Source organism: Colias philodice, chromosome 28 (genome assembly GCF_061535455.1).
Source record: "Colias philodice isolate Cphi_HAF_F1 chromosome 28, ilColPhil1 Martin Lab GWU primary, whole genome shotgun sequence".
In the NCBI taxonomy this organism is placed as follows: Eukaryota; Metazoa; Arthropoda; class Insecta; order Lepidoptera; family Pieridae; genus Colias; species Colias philodice.
The window spans coordinates 4010766-4035888 of NC_143113.1; the positions used below are offsets into that span (position 1 = coordinate 4010766).

General features: G+C 32.5%; 1 protein-coding gene and 1 long non-coding RNA gene across 3 annotated transcripts; both read right to left on the reverse strand.

The window, feature by feature from the left end:
- Positions 1-30: 30 nt before the first annotated feature.
- spab (space blanket) lies at positions 31-20395 on the reverse strand. The gene is made up of 6 exons (XM_089712338.1): positions 20345-20395; positions 18887-19034; positions 15886-16018; positions 4374-4481; positions 3343-3479; positions 31-1461 (listed from the first exon to the last, which is right to left on the reverse strand). Exons 1-6 carry the CDS (start codon positions 20350-20352, stop codon positions 1342-1344), a joined length of 654 nt encoding a protein of 217 aa, XP_089568464.1. The 5' UTR covers positions 20353-20395; the 3' UTR covers positions 31-1341.
- LOC149476295 (uncharacterized) lies at positions 9928-11486 on the reverse strand. 2 transcript variants are annotated; one of them, XR_016317876.1, is made up of 3 exons: positions 10863-11486; positions 10675-10736; positions 9928-10600 (listed from the first exon to the last, which is right to left on the reverse strand). It is a non-coding gene; the product is annotated as an uncharacterized LOC149476295 (long non-coding RNA). The 2 variants fall into 2 exon arrangements; XR_016317877.1 differs by having other exon boundaries at positions 10675-10754.
- Positions 20396-25123: the final 4728 nt, after the last annotated feature.

Here is a 25123-nt window from a genome sequence, read left to right on the forward strand (position 1 = left end):
GTATGTTAAGTAAACAAAAATAAAACACGATTGCTGACATAATTCATTTAATATAACACATATTATTCAATACAAGTAATATGAGGACTTAAAACTATGACAAGATTAACGGCGACCATATTTCTATGTCCGAAGCTTAGGCCCAACCTTGAATTAACATTCAGAAGATATTTCATACCTTTAACAGTTAAATTTTGGCAGAAAAATAGATTATTTCAATGTCAGAAAAATACACCATCACAGTTATTAGGCAAACATTTTACGGTAAGAAAGGAAGCCGTCCCGATCTTTAGAAAATACGCGGGAAATATCCATTATGTTTTTTTTAGAAGAAAATTCCATCAAGTATTCCCGCGCTTTTTCGAGATCGCGAACATAGGTTTCTGATAGTCTCTGATATGTATTTAAATGTTATTTCTACGTATTAATAATACAATGATATGTATCGTTTACCTAAGCACCTAGCAGACAGTATATTTATTTTTTTCACATTTGACGTCTGACTATGCGTAAGCGAATTGTATCCATAACCCACACATTTACAACATTGCACACATAGTCAAAACGTCATTGTGAAATTCGTAACCTATTTATGTACTTATAATTATTAATAAAAGAAGCAAAGATAATCTTTACACCAACTTATTCTACAAATCGATAAATCTATATGATATGTTATTTTATTTGAATCAACATCGATATTATTTAAATCTAATAAATGCCTCAGCCAGGATATATTAAATTTGAAGACTTATCACGTTCTATTATTAAATTTATTAAAGTTTAAACACATATAGTATATTATTTAACAACATTCATAAGATATAGAATAATTAAAATGTTACATCTAAATATGACTATGTCTACAGCAATTTGACAATAATTGAAAATAAAACCTCTTTTTTTTCTACTAAATATTTGTAATTTTAAATAAATAAAAGGACTTTCAGTTGACCGTTTTTCAAAGCGATGATTCATTTAGTAGACCTTAATTTGACATATTATTCATTAATCGTTTGCCGTACTGTGAAAAAAATACCAAATTATTCATCTGCTACGAAATATAGTCAAAAATATTCCATCTGTAATGTTAATTAATGAATAATATATCAACGAGTGGCCAAGAAAATGATACAGTTATATTCAAATCTCAAAATCTGCAATAACTCTACCATTTTTTGGTAATGTAAAATTTATGAATAAAAATGTTCATCGTGATTCATGAGAGAAAGGAACAAAGTGAACGAACATTTCGATTCATAAATGAACAATCGGTAAGAGTAGAATGAACAATTGGAGTAATTTCAAGGATGGGTTGTTCATTTTACTCTGAAAGAGAAATTAGTGCATTCTGAAGACGCCGATGTTCTTTTCACCAGCCGTGTGCTGGACAGCTTCGCGGATCTGGTCGGTGGCTACAGGGCCTATGCATACAAGGGCCTCTTTGAAGTAGCCGCAGCTCTGTAAATAATGTTGTATTAAGTATGTATGATGAATCGTTGCTGACCAGAGTCAGTCCGTGCGTTAAGAGGGACAGAAAATCGAAGTTTGTGAGGATGGATGGTATGTAAAAATGAATTATTGCCAAATGTGTGGATGAGCGTAAAACTCAAGAACGACTGGACCAATTCTGCATTTTTAACGTTTTTATTATGGCAGAGTTTTAATGGAGAGAAAAACGTGAATATGAAAATTAAATCAAATTTTTTTCACTCTGTTCGGGAATAAGCTATACTTGCTATTAGCTAATATTTATAGCTTGGGACGGACGCACGGAGCGAAGTATTATTTGAAAAGAAGAAAATAAGATATATTTAAAAAATCGTACCGAGAAATGTATGCCCTAATACAACTGAAAAAACAATCAAATTATGTAGGCATAAGCGAGCTTCTAAACAATCAGAATAAATATAACATTAGAAAAACAAATGCTAAAGAAAATATTCAAGTAAAGAGAAAACAAGGGACTTTTTCGTCGAAATTATAACCCGCAGTTGTTATAATGTAATTTTTATATTCTGTTTTTCCAGTAAAATACCCACGTAATGAATAACCATTCGTTTGGAAATTACAGTGATGTTTTCTCGAAATAATACTATTAAAGGAAAACATGGTACATTAATTTAGAATATAATGAACTAGCTATGCCCCGCGGTTTCATTCGTGTACAAAATAACGGGCCAAAAACTTTCATATTCATTTATTTTCTTAAAAGAAGTACCTAGCTTATGTTTATGTGTTCAATTATTTTCATTGTATAATTTCGACAAAATTTCACGGAACAAGAATTTTTTTTTATTGGTCGATGAATCTGAATATTTCTTTTGAGTCAAAATAAAGCGTTTTAGTAAATATTTGTATTCAACAAAGAAACTCTAATTATATGAAGAAAACACGACTACGTATTTTATATTATTGACATAGGTAATATTATACTGCCTACAGCTGCCTACTAAGACATTTTGGTCACGTAGTCAGTTTTAGTAATAGATTCGACTAAATTAGGTATTTCGATTTAAATTTTAAAAGATAGACATTTTACATTCCATCTCTAGGTACTAATATTATAAATGCGAAAGTAACTGTCTGTCTGTCTGTTAGGCTTTCCCGCTTAAACCTCTCAACCGATTTTGATGAAATTTGGCACAGACAATCTTTAGACCCTGAGAAAGAACATATGCTACCTTTTATTGCGAAATATGTACCACGGGCGAAGCCGGGGCGGACCGCTAGTAGGTTATAAATTTACATTGGAAACTTTTAAAAAATCAAACATTACATCGTACGTATCTACCAATAATATATTATATACTACTAGCGGTCCGCCCCGGCTTCGCCCGTGGTACATATGAAAAATAGATGTTGGCCGATTCTCAGACTTACCCGATATGCACAGAAAATTTCATGAGAATCGGTCCACCCGTTTCGGAGGAGTATGCAGACTAACATTGTGACACGAGAATTTTATATATACCTAAGACTATATTGATGTTTTACAATGAATTACTAAATATATACCTAAAACTATATATTAAAAACATAGATATACCTAATGAAAACGAAAATTCTAATTCCTAACCCTCTAGTTTTCTGTGTTTATTTTTTTTCACTTAAATGTCCTGGGTCACACTGAAAACATAACACCTCTTTTATTAGGGTTCCGTACAGTAACGGTAAACGGTCTGTCTGTCTCCAGGTTGTATCTCATAAACCGTGATAGCTAGATAGCTGAAATTTTTACAATTGATGTATTTCAGCAACAAATACTAAAAATTAAAACCCATAGTACGGAACACTTCGTGCGCGAGTACGACTCGCACTTGGCCGGTTACATTAACCTACCTTCCTCGGCTTCTGTCGGTGACGGCGTTGCATGATGCAGCAGAGGCCCCGTGTGACGTCACACTCACTGGACGTGGTACAATCGTCGTTATACTGCTTGTGGCCGGCGGTGGGCGGGCGGCAGACGTGCATCTCACCTGGATTTTGAACCTTATTTGTAGGTTGTGTAGGTTGATTTTTATTTGTGTGTATAGGTATGTAGTAGTAAGTAGATAAATTGTAAAATTTTGCTGTTTAAAATCAAACGGTATTTTCCTTAAATATCCGACGCCGTTTGTGGCGAAATTAGGTAAAGTGACCTGTAGTAGCCTAGTAGGTAAATAATCTTTTCGGAACTATATTTTTTTAGGAACTACACCATCGATGTCATTCATAAAAACTGCATTCACATACATTTGAATAAGTAATTTTTTGAACAGTCGGGGACATAACCAGGAAGTTTTAATAAACGATGTGTTATTTATATTCAATTGTAATCTTCAATTAGGTAATTAAATCAATTGTTATGTACCTACGCATCCTTTAATTAATTTAAGTAGGTAGGTGTCCGAAATTATATTTTTCCATCATGAACAAACATTATGTTACACACATTTGTGAAATATTTACACAAACCAGACATGTCAATAAGCAATGAACTCAAGCTGTTATAGGTACCTATTGTTGAGGCAAATAGTGCTAATATAACACAAATGTATCGGCAAAACACTTAGATAAGTAATAAAATATAATATAGGTCGGTAAACTTACTTTAAAACATTTTTTTTTAATTATTATTCTGTGACTTTATAAAAGAACATGATTTTGAAACCCTACTGTGACTCATAGTGTACAAACTAAAAATAACATATTATTACACAGTCAATAGGTATAAAATCTAAGAACCGAATCTAAATCGGAATTCTTTTTACAATAATATTTCAAAGTGATTTACATTGCCATTAATAAACAAAAAAATAATTTCTTTAAAACATTCTAATAAAATCTAAACTATATAAACATTATGTATATGATTAACTAAGTACAATTACCTGGCAGAACCTCCTCACATACAAGCCCGGCGTCACATTGGTTTTCACGGTTGCATATCTCACCAAGTTTTCGACCAGCAAACGCCGGCAGGCATCTCCCGCCTTCATCTATGAACAAAACAATTGATATAATACTTGATAATACCATAGACAAATATATTTAAATTATATTCGTCCATGATAATACTAGAAAATGAATAGAGAATATAATAAGAGAATTTGCTCTAATATTCAGAGCAATAAAGCCTCAAAAGAATATTATGTCCTTTCCTATCCTGTAGGTACTTTTATAATAATCTTTATGTACTAATATCATAAAGCTGAAGAGTTTGTTTGTTTGAACGCGCTAATCTCAGGAACTACTGGTCCGATTTGAAAAATTCTTTCGGTATTGGATAGCCCATTTATCGAGGAAGGCCATAGGCTATACATCATCACGCTAAGACCAACAGGAGTGGAACTGCGGGGAACAGCTAGTTATAATAATATATTAGTAGCAATAGCAAACTAACTTTGACCACTTTCTATTTAACCGAATAGGCAACTTTTATCTGATTGAAACTGCATGCCTTAACTAGTCATTCGTAAAACGCAATTTCAGTAAAGTTATTACTTTACTGAATTTATATGAAATTGTGCTCTTCCAATTATTGTAAAGTATTTTCCAAAATAAAAATATAGTATCCTCTACAGTCTACAGTATTCCATATATTTATCGACATAATATCATCCTAAACGGAAAATCGTACAATTGTTTATGTGGAATCGTAAAAAAAAAACAAAGAGTAGTTTTCGAATTCAAAATATAAGTTTAGCTGAAAAAATCGATCGTCTTAATATATTTATCATCTTGTTATTTAGATTTAAAGACACGTTCACAAAAAAGTAATTCCTTCCACTAAAAGCTGAGCAAATACGCAGGTAAGGTTATTTGCGTTAATGAAATTACGATTCGTTTTTACGAATTTTCCGTGAAATTTTCCCTCAAATTTATAACAAGGTTCTGTTCGAGGCTTTTCTTTTTTGTTATTCGAAACATTTTGGCGACAATAAAACGGTAGAGCAATTTTGTATAATATGTAGATGAATTTTTACGCAACAGAAAACGTAGCAAATTTATTAAATTTTATACTACCTATAGTAGGTATTATATTATTATCTGTAATAATACTATACATAAAAAATCTTACTAATAATATTATAAATGCGAAAATTTGTGAGGACGGATGTATGTGTGTATGTTTGTTGCTCTTTCACGCAAATACTACTAAACCGATTACAGTGATATTTAGCACACATATAGAGGGTTACTTGGATTAACACATAGGTAGGTTTCATCCCGGAAATCCCACGGAAACTGGAACGATTCGAGTTCTTCTTTATAAAACGCGGGTGAATCGTGGGTGGAAAGCTAGTAGAATATAGTTTTAAGCATGTATAAATTTCATACATTGAAAGTGATATTCTATTACAATTTATACCATTCAGGAACTGTAATTCGTTGACTTTTACATGAAAAAAATATCACCTTTAATATTAGTATGAAACATTAATTAACTCAAGCCCAACCTTTATACAGACTAATATTTGTGTCCATTAACAAGATAACTTATTTCATGCCTTCTCATTCCAATTGCTAGAAGTGCGAAAAATTCTGTTATTTTGTTAAAAAATGTAGCGTCAGCAAAGAGAATGCGATGTAATTTATTTTTAGTACTGAGAATGTCTTAATTTTAAATTAATGTTGCATTTTTTTTAATTGCCAGCCTCTAAAAGAATGACGATGAAAACATTAAAATATTTTATTTTCAATTATTATGTACGTACGTAGGTACGTAATATTTTTTTATTGATATTTTTAATCAAATCCTACTATGTAATAATATTATAAATGCAAAAGTTTGTGAGTATGTATACGTATATGGATGTTTGTTAGTGTTTCGACTTTCACGCAAATACTACTGAAACGATCACAATGAAATTTGGTAGGTATGTACTATGTAGGTAGCTGAAGACCCAGAATAAGACATAAGCTACTATTTATCCCGGAAATCCCACGAGAACGGAAACTATGCGGCTCTTTCTTTGAAAACGCGGGCGAAAATCTAGTATTTTTATATTTCAAATCAAACTGAAAGAATAAAGAAGAAACTGTCTATTAACTAATTTATAAAAATCGTTAAATATTCCTGTTATTCATGAGTAGGTAAATTAATTATAATAAACAATTTTCCTGATTTCCTCGGAGAATTATTTTGCGAAAGCAATTCGCTGGCTTAAAATTTATTTGAACGTTAATTAATTTCTTTGATCATATATTTATTAGAAGCACGTAATATTATTATTTATTACAAGGGAAAATATTAAATTTTTATTTGGCGGAACACTTTAATCCTGTATTCACGAAATTACAAGAAGTATAAGTTATGTACGTTTTTTTAATGTTCTTAGTTGTGTTTCTACACACGAGATTAATTCAATAAAAAAAGAGCGTGTGCGCCGAGCACATGTGACATAAGTGAAACTTCTTTGACAAGATTCAATGATACCAAAATCGTCGCCTTATTCCATGACGTGACAGAATTGCCATGACGCGACCTTGAAATTTTACTCTCAACGCACCTAAAGAAGTTTCACTTAAAAAAATGATATTCACATATTTTTTATTTTAATTACAACTGTAATGGGTTTAATCAAGTATAGGGTTTTGAAATAGAAGATTAATTTTGTTGAATTAAAATAATTCTGGATTTCATAAGTTACGTGATTTAAGCTGAAATATGAAAATGTTTGAAGGCATAGGGCTGCCAACGTTAGAGATTAACGATTTACCTAACATATTATTATGTAGTAGGTAAGTAAACAGCAAAGTTAATTATTGCCCTTTACGGAAAAAATATTTAGCGGAAAACTAATACACAATATAACAAAGTGAAACATTTAATAATATATTATTATCAAGGACTAGCGGTCCGCCCCGGCTTCGCCCGTGGTACATAATATTTACGTTTTCTCTACATAAGAACCATCCTCGTACTTCAAGGAATATAATAAAAAAAGAATTATCGAAATCGGTTCAGCCGTTCTCGAGTTATGCGCTTACCAACACATTTTGCGATTCATTTTTATATATAAAGAAGATTTATAAACACAAAGGTGCCAACCCTATACATTTGTAAATGTACAAAATAATTTGTATTTCAGACGAGGGTTTTGATAAATCCCTCGTGAATAATTTTAAGTAGAATGAAATAATAAATTTATCCTTGAATTTCACATTTGATAATATTATGTAAGATTTTCATGTTATATTACTTGCTAATTATTAGATTTAATTGAATGAACTAGGTTTTAATTATACTATTAATTTGTACAAATATGGAAATTGGATTAATTTTCAACAGTTTCTGCGTAATAATATGTGATGTTTTATCATAACATTACCTATAGTTAGCCTAGCTATGTAAATATTATGTAGAACGCTATTTAGCTAATAAATCTATAATCTTTATATATAAAAATGAATCGCAAAATGTGTTGGTAAGCGCATAACTCGAGAACGGCTGAACCGATTTCGATAATTCTTTTTTTATTATATTCCTTGAAGTACGAGGATGGTTCTTATGTAGAGAAAACGTAAACATGTACCACGGGCGAAGCCGGGGCGGACCGCTAGTCTATAATAATATTATAAAGCTGAAGAGTTTGTTTGTTTGTTTGTTTGTTTGAACGCGCTAATCTCGGGAACTACTGGTCCGATTTGAAAAATTCTTTCGGTGTTAGATAGCCCATTTATCGAGGAAGGTTATAGGCTTATCTATCATCACGCTACGACCAACAGGGGTGGAGCCACGGGGGTAAAACCGCGCGGAGCAGCTAGTAATTAAATAGAATGAAAATCGCATCAAATTTTATGCAAGAGTTTGCTAATACGCGATTCTCTTGTCCATACTGAGTTTGAGTAGTATATACATTCATGTAATGATGTAGAAAGATTGTGTGTGTATGTTTGTTTGGAAAGAACGCTCCAAAAATACTGGACCGATTAGAAACATTCCTGAGTGATATAAGCTATTTTTTTTTATCATGAGTGAATCCAGGCGGAGCCGGGACAAGTGGCTAGTATATATATAACAACATTCACCCAAGGGCAATCTTTGCCATTGTAATAAGGTAATAACAATAAAACCATTTTGTATGTAGGCAAAAATAATATTATTAAAAGGTTCAGTTTCCTCTATCAGACGCCCTAGGCTTCGACCGTTTGACCTTTGCTCAATTATATGACGTAACATCTCTACAAAAGATTTCACATCAAAATAAAATGTCTTTTTTAAGTGAACAAAGAAATGGGAGACCTTATCGTTATGAGGGATTTCTACCAGGCAACAGTTTACCTGTAATAGTGGCTATATTATGAAGTCTCAAGTATATAATTGTTATATGGCAGAGATATATTACATTTGTTTCAATTAAATTATGACGTCCATTTTGTTGTTGATTATGGTTGCCATGGTAACATACCATTTACTTTTTCCTTATTGTAACTTGTAAACAGTATTAAATTCTGCAATGTATTTCAGATTTGTATCGAAAATATGTATATTATATTTATGTGTTTTTTGTATTCGATATAACTTTATAGACCACTGACATCGACTCGAAACCATCTCAAATTATTGAAGTGAAAACTTCTTTAGCGGCGTTGGGTATAAAATCTTAAACTCGCGTCAGGACACGTGGCCTGAACGATGGATATCAAACATGCTCAACGTTAAGACGATACACAAAAAAAAATCTACTGCTTGGCGGGCGGAGTCTAATAGCTCGCTATCGCGAACGCGGGTGTGCGCGAAGTCATTCTTGCAAACTCGCCGCGCTGCCGCTGGCCGACTCGGGACAAACATAAATGGAGTCATCATACAGTTATAATATTCTTATACATATATTTAATTGTTGATTTATTGGTTTTATTTTCTTGCTTATAAACAAATAATCTTCTTTTTAACAACTACTTAGACATTATTAATAATTATTATTATTTCGTAATGTTTACTTTATTACAAAATAATACAGGTTATAAATACTTAATCTTTAAAATAACAAAAAATATTGTTACTCTGAAAAAATGAAATGGTACTCAATAACGCGGACTACTGAATGGATTTAGATAGAATTTGATGCTGACGTAGATATTACATCATGCCCAGAAATGAAAGGTAATATTTCTGAAAGAAGTTATAAACCCTAATTCTTCTCAGTCAAAGTCAAGAGTGGAAGATATCGCTAATACAGTTAAACTGATGCGAAACTTTGGATGTTAATTTGTATATTTTTTTGTTAGTTGTTACTTAATCACGTCAAGACTACATTACCAATTTTGATAAAATATAGCTAATTGCCTGGGTTTACACATAGGATACTTTTTATCCGAACTGAACACTTCTGTGGGATAAGACAGAATTCACGATATAATCTAATTCCACGCGGGCAAAGCCGCGGTCGGAATGATATTTTTTTAAATAAAAAAATTGTTTAAAAAAAACACAAAATATATTGACGCATGTATTTATTTTTTGCACTCTATTATAATTGTATTTATTCATTACAAATAATCAAAATAAAATAGCCAGAACAAAGTTAGGCCCTGGTAGGGTAGGTAGGCAGGTACAGCAATGTGAGACGAACACTGGCTTATTTATACCAATAATAATGTATTATAAACATTAAATTAAGTTTACTTTCTAACAACAAAAATACATAATATTAGCTAATGTGAAAGCGAATCAACCAATCATCCCACAAAAATGAAATGTGCACACAAATATTCATCCAAATCGGTTCATGTCATTAGGAGGAGTGACTGCAGCGCCATCTTCCGGGCCCAATTGTGTTTCCAGATCACCCAGGAACTCAATTTAATATACTTACACAAAATTTTTCGAAATGAAAACTCACATTACTATGTAAATATGAATATAAACCTGTTTTATTACTAAGCAATTTCCCGCACAGGTGTAGTAAGTATAAATGAAATAAATATCAACATCAAATTCTTTATACAACATACTTATCTACCACCTTCTAAGAAATGTAATTCTTGAAATTATTTCGTATTTTTTTTAAATATAATACTACTCCAATGAACTCCTGTTCTATATTATGTCCGCCATACTTCCACTAAGTTCACCATGATTTTTTATTTCTTTGCACTTTGTTGCTTTTTGCTAAAAATGGAATCATGCGATAAAACCAGTAGAGCTTTGATAACATACATTTTTGACTGAATAAAGGTACTTACGAAGGAGTGGATTCACATTGTGAACAATCTGTGGGTTTATTTTCCTTCTGGATTCCGGATTTCTGAACAGATTATTTATGCTATAAATGAAAAAATCTAACACATTCGTTATGTACTTAAAACAGGGGTACATATCAAACATCGTCTATAATACAATTATCATCAAATTTAAAATAAAACCAACTTACTTCATTAATTTGTTCCAATTGTAAGCATTCTTTTTCCTCCAACCTTTATGTTTCTTCTTCTTATTTTCTTTATTGTCCCCATTTGTCTCATTTTGTCTTATCGTGTTGTCACCCTTTTTTACGATTGCGCGAGCGACACAAGTTCCCCGTGTGACGGCCGTAGCGGGAATGACTCGTGCAGCGATCGGGGTAGGAAGGTGCAGGGCGGCTCTCGATATATTGGCTGGTCGCGCGCTAATTTCAAGTATTTCTTGTTTATTTCAAAACCATCGCATATTTCAAAATTCTAACACGGTAGACGTATAGGTTGTATATTTTATAGTTAATATCCAAAAAGTCGTAACTTTACGTTTGTTATTTTGAAGATGCCAGAGATTAAAAAAAAATAACAATGATAACTTTGTATTTTTTTTCTATCGAGAAAATATCATGGAATCATGTTTCTAAAACGGTAGACGTATTGTGTTACTATTGAACTTTCTTGTCAAGAATTTTCATCACGACAACTTTAATAATATAAAAATTACGAAGGTTTGAAAAGGGCCGTAAATGTTAGAAAAATTAATTCATCACCTTAATAATCAAGTTTTCACTTCTGCCGGCACTCCCGGAGTGCAACCCGTCTTTTTTTTTAATTTGAAGACGGTTAGGTTATAAAATATATGTTCATGGTGTATAAACAATCAGTGCAAAATCTTACAGCTGTATATTATTAACAAGAACAAAATTATTATTAAAACAAGAAAACTTTTAATTACAAAATTTGTAATGGATCTGCAAATAAACTTTTTCTATTACAAGTTATATTTGAAAGGTGACGATTTTCATATTCGAAATGTTTGAAGTAGAAATAAGATGTTTTTTTAATAAATAGACTTTGGATTAAGAAGCTGAACTTAATACAAGTTAGAAGGTCACTTTGACAACATTTTTTTGCAAAGGCACAATTCTTTTTCTGCAAAACTTTTGCAATGAAACTTCTTTAGGCGCGTTGAGAGTAAAATTTCAAGTTCGCGCCATGGCAATACCGTCACGTCATGGACGATTTTGGTATCTTTGAATCTTGCCAAAGAAGTATTACTTCTGACTCGTGTGCTCGTGTTAGATATAAAAGTGTTTCTTATATTATTATAATAAAAATGCAACGATATTTTCAGTTTCAATTTCATAAATATTCGAATATTCTGTTAAAAAATTAAAATACACTTAATAGCAAAAAAGAAACAAAAATTCTGTGATATATTTTAAATATTAACTTCATTAATTCAGATTTTCAGTTAAAATCTCGATTTTTTCTATTTTTTAAAATATATATATGTATATCTAAAAAGCATTTGAATGCTTTAAAATTGAAATATCAAATACACTTAAAAAAATAAAAATTGTAAACGCCATTTAGTGAAATTCCCTTTTATGTTAAAAGCTCTCTCTAATTCACACCTCCCAAGAGCTTTTCAACTTGTGTTGAGTGGAAAGCGTTTTTCTTTAGCTTTTTCTGCTTAACTAGCTGTGCACGTGACTTCGCGTGAATCACTAAATAGTAAAGTTAAAACTACGTAACGGATTTTTATGCGGGTTTTTTAAGAGAGTTATTCTCGAGGAAGGTTTAAGAATATATTTTAAAGGTTTTGGATAAAGCGGGCAAAGCCGCGGGTAGTAAGCTTCTGTCATAAAAGTTATACAATTTAGATACTTCTGTGTAATTTATGCCCGTGGTACATATTTCACAATAAAAGGTAGCTTATGTCCTTTCTCGGGTATCAAAATATATCCATACCAAATTTCATGCAAATTGGTTCAGTAGTTTAGGCGTGATTGAGTAACAGACAGACAGAGTTACTTTCGCATTTATAATATTATATTATACTAGCGGTCCACCCCGGCTTCGCCCGTGGTAGGTACATAATATTTACGTTTTCTCTACATAAGAACCATCCTCGTACTTCAAGGAATATAATAAAAAAATAATTATCGAAATCGGTTCAGCCGTTCTCGAGTTATGCGCTTACCAACAATTTTTGCGATTCATTTTTATATATAAAGATAAAAAAAGCTCCTGAAATATGCTTGTAATTGAAACCCAACCGTTCTTCATAGATTTTCCATTCACTCTTTCAATCTCTGCAAGTACTGTTGTTTTCAACGAAAAGAAGTTACGAACATCCTTTATATTACAAACTAGCTGTGCCCCACGGTTTTACCCGCGTTGCTCCGCTCCTGTTGGTCTTAGCGTGATGATATATAAAATATAGTCTACCTCGATAAATGGGCTATCTAACACAGAAATATTTTTTAAATCGGACCAGTAGTTCCTGAGATAAGTGCGTTCAAACAAACAAAAAAAATCTTCAGCTTTATAATATTAGCACATATTATTAATATAGATGATACAAAATTATACAAAATAGCCTATAGATGCTTCAATTTATCGCGTCCAATAAAAGTAATGAGCTTGAGTTTGAATATAAATTGATGCCATAATTCATGGAAATCGGTTAACATATCCGATCAAAATATAACTTTACTGAAAAATATTATGCTTGAACTTTTGCAATGAATTTTCGTTCCGGAATGAACGATTTTTCCAATATAATACATATATTTTTAACAAGCTCATGTTTACTGAAAACCAACGCATGGTTTATTGATTATTATATTAGAAAATGGCATGCATAGGTTACGTCAAAAATAACTATCTTTTACAGTTTTAACGTTTCAGCTTATATACCTAATACTAGCTGTGCCCCGCGGTTTTACCCGCGTTTCTCCGCTCCTGTTGTTTTTAGCGTGATGATATATAGCCTATATCCTGCCTAGATAAATGGGCTATCTAACACCGAAAGAATTTTTCAATTCGGACCAGTAGTTACTGAAATTAGCGCGTTCAAACAAACAAACTCTTCAGCTTTATAATATTAGTATAGATTTAATAATGTGTTTTATATTAAACTAGCTTTCCACCCGCAGCTTCGCCCGTGCGGTCAAAAAAAAACCCGCATAGTTCCCGTCCCCGTGGGATTTCCGGGATAAAACCAATTCTATTTCCCGGGGTAAAAAGTAGCCTATGTCCTTTCTGGGGTATCAAAATATATCTATAGCAAATTTCATGCAAATTGGTTCAGTAGTTAAGGCGTGATTGAGTAACAGACAGACAGACAGAGTTACTTTCGCATTTATAATATTAGTATGGATTAATTTCATATTAAATTTATAACTGGTTTAATAGTACATTATCTGTCTCAAATTGACCGCAAGTTTGAAAATTTTCTTTTATTAAAGGTAACTGTTTGGTAGGTATACATGTACTATGTACGTAACTACTTCACTAATGGCATGCATACTTTGTAAAATATGTACAATAGATTAGATAATATATGATTATAAACAAAAAGTATTTACTTAGATCATGGTCGATTTGTATGATGACAATGAAAACAATGTAGGTTTTCACCTTTACTGTAAAAGAAAATCGATCAGTGAAACTTAAGTGATAGGTATTATTCTACCGCATAAAGGAATACGGTTATACACTACTCTACGAACATGTACTATCTCTACGAACATTATTAATTCTAAAGTAACTCTGTATGTCTCTTTTTCATGAACCGATTTCATTGCAATTTGGAAAAAAATATAGTTTGAAACTTAAGAAAGGACAAAGGTTTTATAATGGTAATTCCAAAAACTATGCGGGTTTTCGTTTGACTACGCGGGCGAAGCCGCGGGTAGAATGCTAGTCTACTATAATTTAATGATATTATATACGTGTTTATTATAAAAATAAGAACTAGAAACCTTAACAAAACTGCTGACAAAGAAAATATTGCTGACGTAAAATACAACTGCTTAGTTGTTCAAATTCGTTCGATAACTATGCAGTTCTGAAATGGTTAGATGTTTATTTTAGATTTTCGAACATTGCAGTGTATTATGAAACAAATAAAATATTTAGCCTAGTATTTCTTTTTTTTCTAAAGATTTTCTCGTTGTAAATTAAGATATTGTAAAATTGTTAATTAAACGCGCTTTTTTAATTCATGTTTTAAATCCGTCAAGATAACTTTTATTGCTAAACTATCTATATATCTAGCTAAGCTATCCGCCCGCGGCTTCGCCTGCTTTATCTAAAACCTAATAAATTATATACCAAAACCTTCCTCTTTAATCATTCTATCTATTAAAAAAACACATCAAAATCCGTTACGTAGTTTTAAAGATTTACATAGGACATACATGTTTACATAGGACACACATGCATACATGGACAGGTAAAACGACTTTGTTTTATACTCTGTAGTGAATAGTGATATTATTTATCATACTTTGTATTTATGTTTGAATTTGCCAAATAAGTACAAAATATTGTCTTGTTGTAAATTGAGATAAAACCAATTTATTACTTTACTTATCTTTGATCAAATAAATTATTACCTAAACACTTTATCAAGCCTGTAGTTTAGAACAAAGCAAATTCATTTTAGAAGTTAGTCAACTGTAAAAGTTTTAATGGTATCCCGAAAATATTTAGTAATTTAGTGAGTAGAGTTAGCAGGGGTTACTTTATTATTTTAGTAAAATTTGTGCGCTAAATGTTCAATTACTTTAAGAAAACGAAAGGGACCAATATAGATTAAATTCAAAAATATTTGTAGGTATATTGTGTTATGTACATGTCGTGGCCATATCGTAGATTTGCTCACTTCATGAAATGATCGATCATTTAATTGATCATGAATTTTCAATAGAATCATAATCATACTTTACTACACATTTTATTGTACTTAAAATAAATATAATATTTTTATAAGGACAAAACATTCACCATGTGTTGCAGAAGCATCTGCAACCCTGGTGTAATGATGACGATGCACAATAGCTTATAGTCTATTTTCATAAAGAAATGCTTACTAATTATGAAACGAATCCTACCTGTGTCTAATTACAGCCCACAGCAGCAGTTTCTATGAGAAAATAGCCTTTATTCATAAAGAACACTTAAATTAGATTATAACCTAAATCCTACCTGTCTCCAAGCACATGAGACCACGGCAGCAGTCCCCGTTGGTGATGCAGGGGGAGCTATAGCAGTGGGTCTCGTCAGCGTCCTCTATGCGGTTGCCTTCGAGGGCCTCCGCGTAGATCTCTTCGGGTTCCACCTAGGAAGGAGTTGTCTTTAGTAAAATCCACAGTAATTAATCAAAATTGTATTCTTGACTAAGCCTGGTAAATTTTTGTAGCTTCAATCAATGATATAATTAGTAAAAAGTGCAGATAGGTTACTACCACGATCTCTAAAAACAGCACATTTAAATCATGTTTTTAAAGAATATAAAGATGCTTTGCTTCGCCTCGGAATGGATGTAAAGACGCGGGAATCTAACCTCGTGCTTTTTTTCTATTCTTTAAAAAAATCTTTTAAAATATTGTAGTAAGAAATGGTTAGCTTTTGACCTTATTGGTAATAATCTATTCATAGACAGTAAACTAACAATGTTTAGTTTACTGGTTAGGTTAGGGTTGGGTTAGGGGTATTCGGTTATAGAATGACTGCCCATAGACATCATAAGCTGTTTGATCTGTGACATATAGGAGCTTTAAAGGTCTACATCAAAGAGGTCTAGTTCAACTGTTTAAAAATAAACTTCATTCAATCGTGTTCACTCAATGCCCGCTCATGCATGGCTAAAATCCTTGTTTCGTGATCCATACACGTGACCTTTACTAAATAGGTTTATGGCGTGTTCATGACGTATTTCGTTGAATAATTTTAAAGTTGATAGAGTAATTATTATTGATTCAGGGGGTTTATGTAAAGCTAGAATGTGTGCAGATTTATGTGTTTGTATGACATATTAATTTGCCAGAAAAATGTATAGGGGGAATTTTAATTAGTTAGGCCGTTAGGGTAAATAAAATTCGTGGGAATATAAAATGGTTAGGGTAAATGAAATTCATAGTCATGATGATGTTCTTGTTGAATGTTGGTGTAGATGATGATGATGGTCATTTTGGTGTTAGAAGCACTGACAGTGACTACGGTAATGAGGAAAATATTCTGAAGGGATGTGTAAAATAGCAAATGCAATTGGAATATGAATTGAAATTCTATCTTTATACATTATGCTTTTTAAATACGATTGAAGCCATAACAAAAAAAAAAGTTGAGAGGTGTCAAGGGAAACCCCGATTCAACGAAGTTCCTAATATAACGGGCTTGCTTTCTATGAGAGAGAGAAAGACAGAAAAACACGCGTATGTCGTGCGGCTTACAACTATAGGAAAAAGTGTCGTTACAACTTTTCGTCTCCTTTTTTCCGTCCGTCCAGCCCCCATTCGCAAATGTCATGTCATGATGATAAGGAACTTCATTCCAAAATTATTTCGTAAAAATAAATGGACATGGTTTTTGTGGTACCTAATTCTGATTAAACGGTTACCTACTATTGCGTATTTCCATAACTTTACTGAATCAATCAGGTAACTTCAACCTTTACAGTGACGTCATTTCATGGAATTGGATCGATAAATTCATTTTCATTATTCGTAGAAGTCGATAGTTACAATAAAGGCTTTCGTAACGATTTGTAATTTTTATGTGGATTAGTGTGATCGGCTTTCTTTAGATCGATAATTTTTTTTCTAGAAAACTAATCACATGCAAAACAAAATTAAAAGCCATAATATTTTTTGTTGTAAAAAAAATCTTTAATTAGCTAGCCTGTGTGTATTTTAAAATAATAAAGATATTTATTTACTAGGTACTCATAGTTTTTTGGACCTTCGTTTCTATAGCTACTTTTTACCGCTGTAAAACAACTCATTTCTCTCATAAGGAAATTACAATCATATTATTACCTATAGTGTTATGGTCCGGGAGCCAGCAGCAGATTTTATGACCAAGTTCCTCTCAAGCGGTAATTAGTAAAATGCATCAAAGTATAGTATTATGAAGCCTCGTGAACGTCAGCTGGAGCTCGGTTGGGGGGAAGAGCGGTTGTAGCCTCCCGTATCAGCTGACGGTTTTTCCACCAAGATACAGCCAGCTGACATATATATTTATCCACAGTTACATATAAGCTATCATCAGGTAAATTTTTGTTTGAGAGGAAATAACGGAAAATAAATTTTTCTTTAAATTTAACTTTCATGTTCGAGACACCAGCTGACGTATAATACACCATGTTGTAACCAGCTGACTATTTTTTTTCGTTGAGATATTGGGTTAGCTACAATTTGACAAATTTTTAGCTGAGAGGAAATGAATGAATGAATGTATTTTTTTTCCTATGTGCGTGGGAGGCTACAACCGCTCACCCCCCCAACCGAGCGCCAGCTGACGTTCACGAGGCTTTATAATACTATACTCTCATGCGTCTGACGAATTATCTCTTGAGAGGAAATAGTTAACCAAATTTGCACCTGGCTCCCTAACCATTATAACCATTTTTCCCTTCAATCAGTACCTACTGCGTAGTGCGTACCTATTCTCCTAAAACGAATTGCTAGAAATCTATATCTATACTAATTACTAATTACTAATAATATTATAAAGGTTTGTATGTATGTATGTATGGTTTTCACGCATAAACTACTGGACCGATTTTGATGAAATTTGGCACAGATAATCTTTAGACCCTGAGAAAGAACATAGGCTACCTTTTATTGCGAAATATGTACCACGGGCGAAGCCAGGGCGGACCGCTAGTCAATAATAAAATTGGAGTGTCTGTTTTAAATATTGAAATAATTGATTTTTACTATATGCATATAAATGTATACACTGTACATAAACCAAAATAGTATTTTTTACAATTTCTGTCTGTTTATTAGCTAATATCAGGAACGGCTGGACCGATTTTGTCGTGACGTTCACTGCCATTGCTATATGGCTGTCGTTTTAAGGAGAAACTTAGAAGAGGATGCATAGGATCTTCCCACAGGAACATTATTATTAAAAGGAAAAATTCGGGTCCAACCGCGGGATGCGGGGCTAGTTATAAAATAAGAAATAACAATCCACATACCTGTCCATATGGGTAGTGACGGTACGGGGACCTCGCGTACCCCAAATTGGCCAGCATGTCAGAGCTGAAGCGGTTGAACAGACCCCCCCAAGCGTAGCCTGAGCCGAGGCAGGTCAGCACCAGTAATGCTGTGATCCCCATGTTGATACTGCAAGAGATTGTCTTGTTAGTCTACTGGATGAGTCTACTAGTTTCAAAGGAAAAAGGAAATCAGAAAGAAGAAAGAAGAATGAGGAATGAGGAAAGAAAAAAGAGGGCAGAGAAAAGAGAAAAGAACGCTATAAACCGCACATAAATGAGTAACAAAAACCCTTAACAAATAATTCACAAACTTACATAAGAATTTTACGTTTTTTATTATTCAATTAAAATTATAAACCAATATTTCGGGTATCAGAGTCAGTCATTTTCATTGCAATACATATTTTCTTAGAATTGAGGAAGCTTTATCGTAAGTAATGGTAAAAGCTGCTGTTGTATATTTATTTTAACTTCGTCGAAGGTGTAAAAATTTGAATTGATTAATTATATTAAGTACATTTGGATTGGTAATTATATGACGACGACATTTTGTTTTTACAACATTAGCTACTTTACAAGGCCGATAGATTCAGAAAATTTGCAGTTCTCTGTTTTACGACTTGTTTTTTAACTTTATGCAATTATCCTACATCCCCATAGGTTTAACAGAAATTGGATTTTTAACTTACATAAAAAAATAAAATTAATTTATGTTTGCGTTTTTATACTTTATTTATTTGTTGTTTATCTCAAAGGACAAGTTATATTTGCCACCGTAAGATTGTAAAAACTGTAGGAAAATTGTGCATTCGAACCTAACAATGTTTACAATAATTTTACTGTGGCACATTCATCAAATAAACCGATTTCTCTGATACCTACTTAACATATTAAAGTTTTATTTTAGCGTACTTAGTACATAAAAACGTATATAGATTTTTTATCAATGGCCGTCTGAATATTAAAAGAGCAAGTATATTTAAATACTATGTAAGTACATTGTTTTATTTTATATTGATTTATAGAGAAAAATACTATTGCACAATATTTAATCGATTTTCCAAGATTTTCTTCTCATTCATTAAAGTAATTTTCCAAACAGAAAGCATTTAAAACATTTCTTATGCAATAAAATTACTTGCAGTATGTCTTTAAAACTGCTCACAAAGGTTAAGTACAATAAACAACTCGTAGAAAAGTTAAATTAATTTACCAAAAAGCTTTTAATTTAAAAACGGCAACTTTTTTAACAATTGAACGCCACAGGTGCTTTTAAGCACAGCGCACAGATTAAAAAGCATTTCACGAAAAAAAAAGAACATTTTTTACGCGCTCATTCATTATCTGTATTTCAATTGGCGCGCGAATTCTTTTTTATTCAGCCTGTCCTTGGAATCGTTTTTTTTATGTATACTTACCTATACAGTATGTACTTACCGGTACATGGTCTGTCCTGTCCGACGTCCTGGCTACGACTGTGGATCTATACAAGGGTGTTAACTGCGCATGGTAGGAATAGTTAGGGCGGGAACATCATGTAGGGATGGGAAAGCGATTTTTCGTCGCGTGACGTCAATGGTTTGTCGCAATGTTTTATCTATACAGTTATATACAGTATAGACTATACTTCTTCGCGTAATATAAAGCTGAAGACTGAAGAGTTTGTGTGTTTAATTGAACATGCTAATATCAAGAGCTACTGAATCGATTTCAATTCAGTAAGGGATAATTTGATTAACATTTTTTTGAAGTGAAAACTTCTTTAGCGGCGTTGAGCACTTTTTATGTAATGGGTATAAAATCTTAAACTCGCGTCAGGACACGTGACCTGATCGAAAAAGCGTAAGACGGATACCATTCCACAATATCAAACATGCTCAACGTTAATAATCAAGTTTTCACTTCTGCCGGCACTCCCGGAGTGCAACCCGTCTTTTTTTTATTTACAGTGTTATGTTTCATAGTGTCTGGAAGTAAAATAAGTAGTCATATATTTCTCTTTCAGGCGCACATGAGTTAAACACATTATTGATAATATCGTTCATTGTTTGTTTATTATATTTACCACCGGTAGATGATGAAAAGATTTAGTACAATAATGTTAATTATTATATTTTGAGAGCTTTACATTACTTGCAGTCTGATGTAGGTATTTATTGGGTTTGCCCTATTGATTTTAACAAAACCTATGCAAAATCCCTTATAAAAATATTTATAAATACACATATTATCACACTCGTTATTTGTTTTAGTGGTTTACATAATATTTGTTTTTCCCTTAATATATTTTATTCTAGCAATAATGAAGGCATGCAAATTAACTAATATTATTATCTCCCATAGATGTTTATATTTTTCATTACTATTGATGTAAGTACTTAGTCAATCACTGAATTTTTTGATTCGAAGCCCATTCTTACCGTCCAGATAACAGTCATTTAATTAATACCAGGATTAAATTGTTTCAATTAAGCTTTTCCAATGTACCTACAAACTTGAAAAATGAAATCTATTGATCTGCTCTATTTATAACTCTCTAAATCAATAAAAAAGACGTGTGGCACTCGGGGACTGCCGCGGTAAAGCTATTGCAAAGCATGCCTTCAAGCCACACCTCCGAGCCCGTTGGAGTGACGTGAGGTTTTTTCGTTACGGAATTTCTCGATTCGGTCCCCGCGCTCAAGGCCCGCGATAGAAGCTATGCAATATATATCAGAGTAGTAAACCTCAGTTAAAATGACTAGCTCAAATGTTTATAACATACATAATATTCTGTTGTCTCTTAAGCTTTAGCTTCAAAGTACTATACAAACGTCATAACCAAACATAACCTTGAAAATGTTGCAAAAATTTGCGACTTTTAGTCGCAGCCTTGACGCTTCAATATAAACCCCGCTCTACACAGCTGATATCCGGTACATTAAAACATTTTCGCGGAAGCAATCCTATTTTTATTCCCCTCATAATTTATTAAAGTAAAGATTAATAAAGTGAAATTCTATGTGTAAATATTCGTCTTTTATACGTTTCGGAGTTAAACTTCTTTAGGCTTCGAGAGTAAAATTTCAAGGTCACGTCATGGCAATACCGTAACGTCATGGATTAGGCGACGATTTTGGTATCTTTGAATCTTGCCAAAGAAGTTTCACTTCTGACACGTGTGCTCGGCACACACGCTCTTTTTTATACCTATTTTCATTCTTTTCTAAAATCATGAAACAGAATTTATTATAGAAAAAGTTTCACTTCTGACACGTGTGCTTGAACACACGCTCTTTTTTATACCTATTTTTATTCATTGGTAAAATCATGAAACAGAATTTAGTATAGAAAAAGTTTCACTTCTGACACGTGTGCTCGCCACACACGCTATTTTTATACCTATTTTCATTCTTTTGTAAAATCATGAAACAGAATTTAGTATAGAAAAAGTTTCACTTCTGACACGTGTGCTCGGCACACACGCTCTACTGTACAAACTGTATTGAACACTTTTGAGTTTTGACCTTTAACTTGATTCGCTTTTGATTGAATATTTTCTTTATTTGTTTTTTTAGTTAAATTAATACTTACTATCGAGATGTTGTGTAGTTAAAATAATATGAGCGTTTTTGTCGAAGGAATAATATCTATACTAATATTATAAAGCTGAAGAGTTTGTTTGTTTGTTTGTTTGTTTGAACGCGCTAATCTCGGGAACTACTGGTCCGATTTAAAAAATTCTTTCGGTGTTAGAAAGCTCATTTATCGAGGAAGGTTATAGGCTATATATCATCACGCTACGACCAACAGGAGCGGAGCCACGGGGGTGAAACCGCGGGGAGCAGCTAGTAAGAAAATAATAATGGTGTAATTTATGTCTATGTAATTTTTTTAAGGAAATTAGTGCATTAGTTTCTGGGTATTCTGAACACAATTTCTTTTATTAAATAAAACTAGCCACTTATGCCGATTACACCAGGGCCAATCCCTTCCAATATGATAAAAACCTAAAAAAAATCACAGTAGGATGAAACCCGTTAGAAAAGGAGGGGAATATGATAAAAATTAAAGGAAAAATAATTACAGCCAACTGAGTTCGGGAAGTGGGAGGGGGGGAGCTTTTAAGGCTCTTTATATTTTATAGGCTTTATCGGCCCTGGTCTAGATGGTAATTAAAGCAAATTAAATATAGAATAATCTTAATATATATAAATCTCGTGTCACAATGTTTGTCCTCAATGGACTCCTAAACCACTTAACCGATTATAATAAAATTCGCACACCATGTGCAGTTCGATCCAACTTGAGAGATAGGATAGTTTAAACATGTAGGTACCACGGGCGAAGCCGGGGCGGACCGCTAGTACCTATATAGAGATACAAATATTATGTAATAGTAGAGATACATGATAGAGTTTTTCAATTTTTTTTAATCGGTCGAGTAGAGACAGAGAGATAGAGTAGTCATATTAGTTTAGATTTATACAACGAATAGCAAAAGATCCACGAGTAAAATCTAGGTATATATACAAAAACGAAACCCGTTTCGCGTTGTCACGGCATCACGTGTGAACGGGTGGACCGATTTCGATAATTCTTGTTTTATTATATTCCTTGAAGTACGAGGATGGTTTTTATGTAGAGAAAACGTAAATATGTACCACGGGCGAAGCCGGGGCAGACCGCTAGTAATCTTATAAAATACTGGCCGATTCTCAGACTTACCCGATATGCACAGAAAATTTCATGAGAAACGGTCCACCCGTTTCGGAGGAGTATGCAGACTAACATTGTGACACGAGAATTTTATATATAAGAAGAAGATAAACTTAAGACGTTATGATGTATAAAGCTATATCCACTGTATATCAGTTTTGTGTCATATGACATTGAATACCCAAATTACCTATTATTATAGTGACATGGATATATGGTCACATTTTGCGTGAGTGAATCAGAAAGGTCTTGGTGACCATACGTTTGGAAAATGTGGAATGCATAATATTAACTAATCAGCTAAAAAACAGCTATTTTGTTTTTAAATACTGTATTGTTTTAGTGTAGAGCACTTATTATTTTGTTCATGTATACTTTGTAATTTATTTTGTTTCTTATTAGTTTGGAAGGACTGTATGTGTGTGTGTGTTCTATTGCGTTTTAAGCAGTATGAAGCGGTCAGCATTTTCCAACTCCATCTTTAATTATAATAAATTGATTATAATAAACTACTTTTGATAAACCAATACATACATTTATTTAAATGTCACCATGCGTATATTACAAAAAACGCTAGCATATGTTATATATTGCATATTTGCCACATTTAAAAATCAATAACACAAAGCATGGACGCAGTGACAAAATTGAATGACTCCCACCCTCCGCCCACGGCTGCGACGTTCATCAACTACCTATATTTTAGGGGACATTGTGCCGAATTATCATATTATTTGGGTGAAATTACGTTTATGTTACCGTAAAATTGTAAATTCCGTTAGAATATAATCGTCGACTCTGCACCTGATCTTCGTTTGGGAAGTATATTATCAGAATAATACAAAATTGCGATGTATTCTTAAGTCTATTGAGAAATATTGCGTAAAATTACAAGCAAATGTTTCGAATCGAAAGTTGTCGACATGTACTATGCTATCCACCTAGGAATTATATGTAGGTGTCAGATGTTTTTTTTTTATAATATTCTAGCTAGCTCTTAGCCTGCGACCTAAAAAAAATTACATTGTCTTCTTATAATATAATCCTCTTTAAGTTTATACTTAAAATTTGTTAATTTTCATTTCAACTATTAACAATAAGATTCTTATTCCTATGACGTTAAATTTATATCAAACCAGCAAATGCTCATTCTAACTCCAGTATATAAAATTATTTTAGTGTAAACAGGCGTAGAGCATTCTTTCGTTGTTCTTAGTGCGTTCGAAAAGATTCTATGCAATGTTCTAATACTGAACAACACTGAATACAAGTTTTCGTTTACACTAAAAGATCACGAAAGAATGCTATTGCTCTTGCTCTAGCTCTATGTTTGCTTCCTGTTAATGCACCGATAAAGGAATATCACGACCTTATTATTTAGAAAACGAAAAAGATATTACTATTAATTATTACGATTAAATAACAGCAAGGTTTAAATAAAACATTCAATTAAATGATTCAACAATTTATTAAATATATAACAGCTTACTCTAGATAACAGGTAAGATTAGCGTCTAA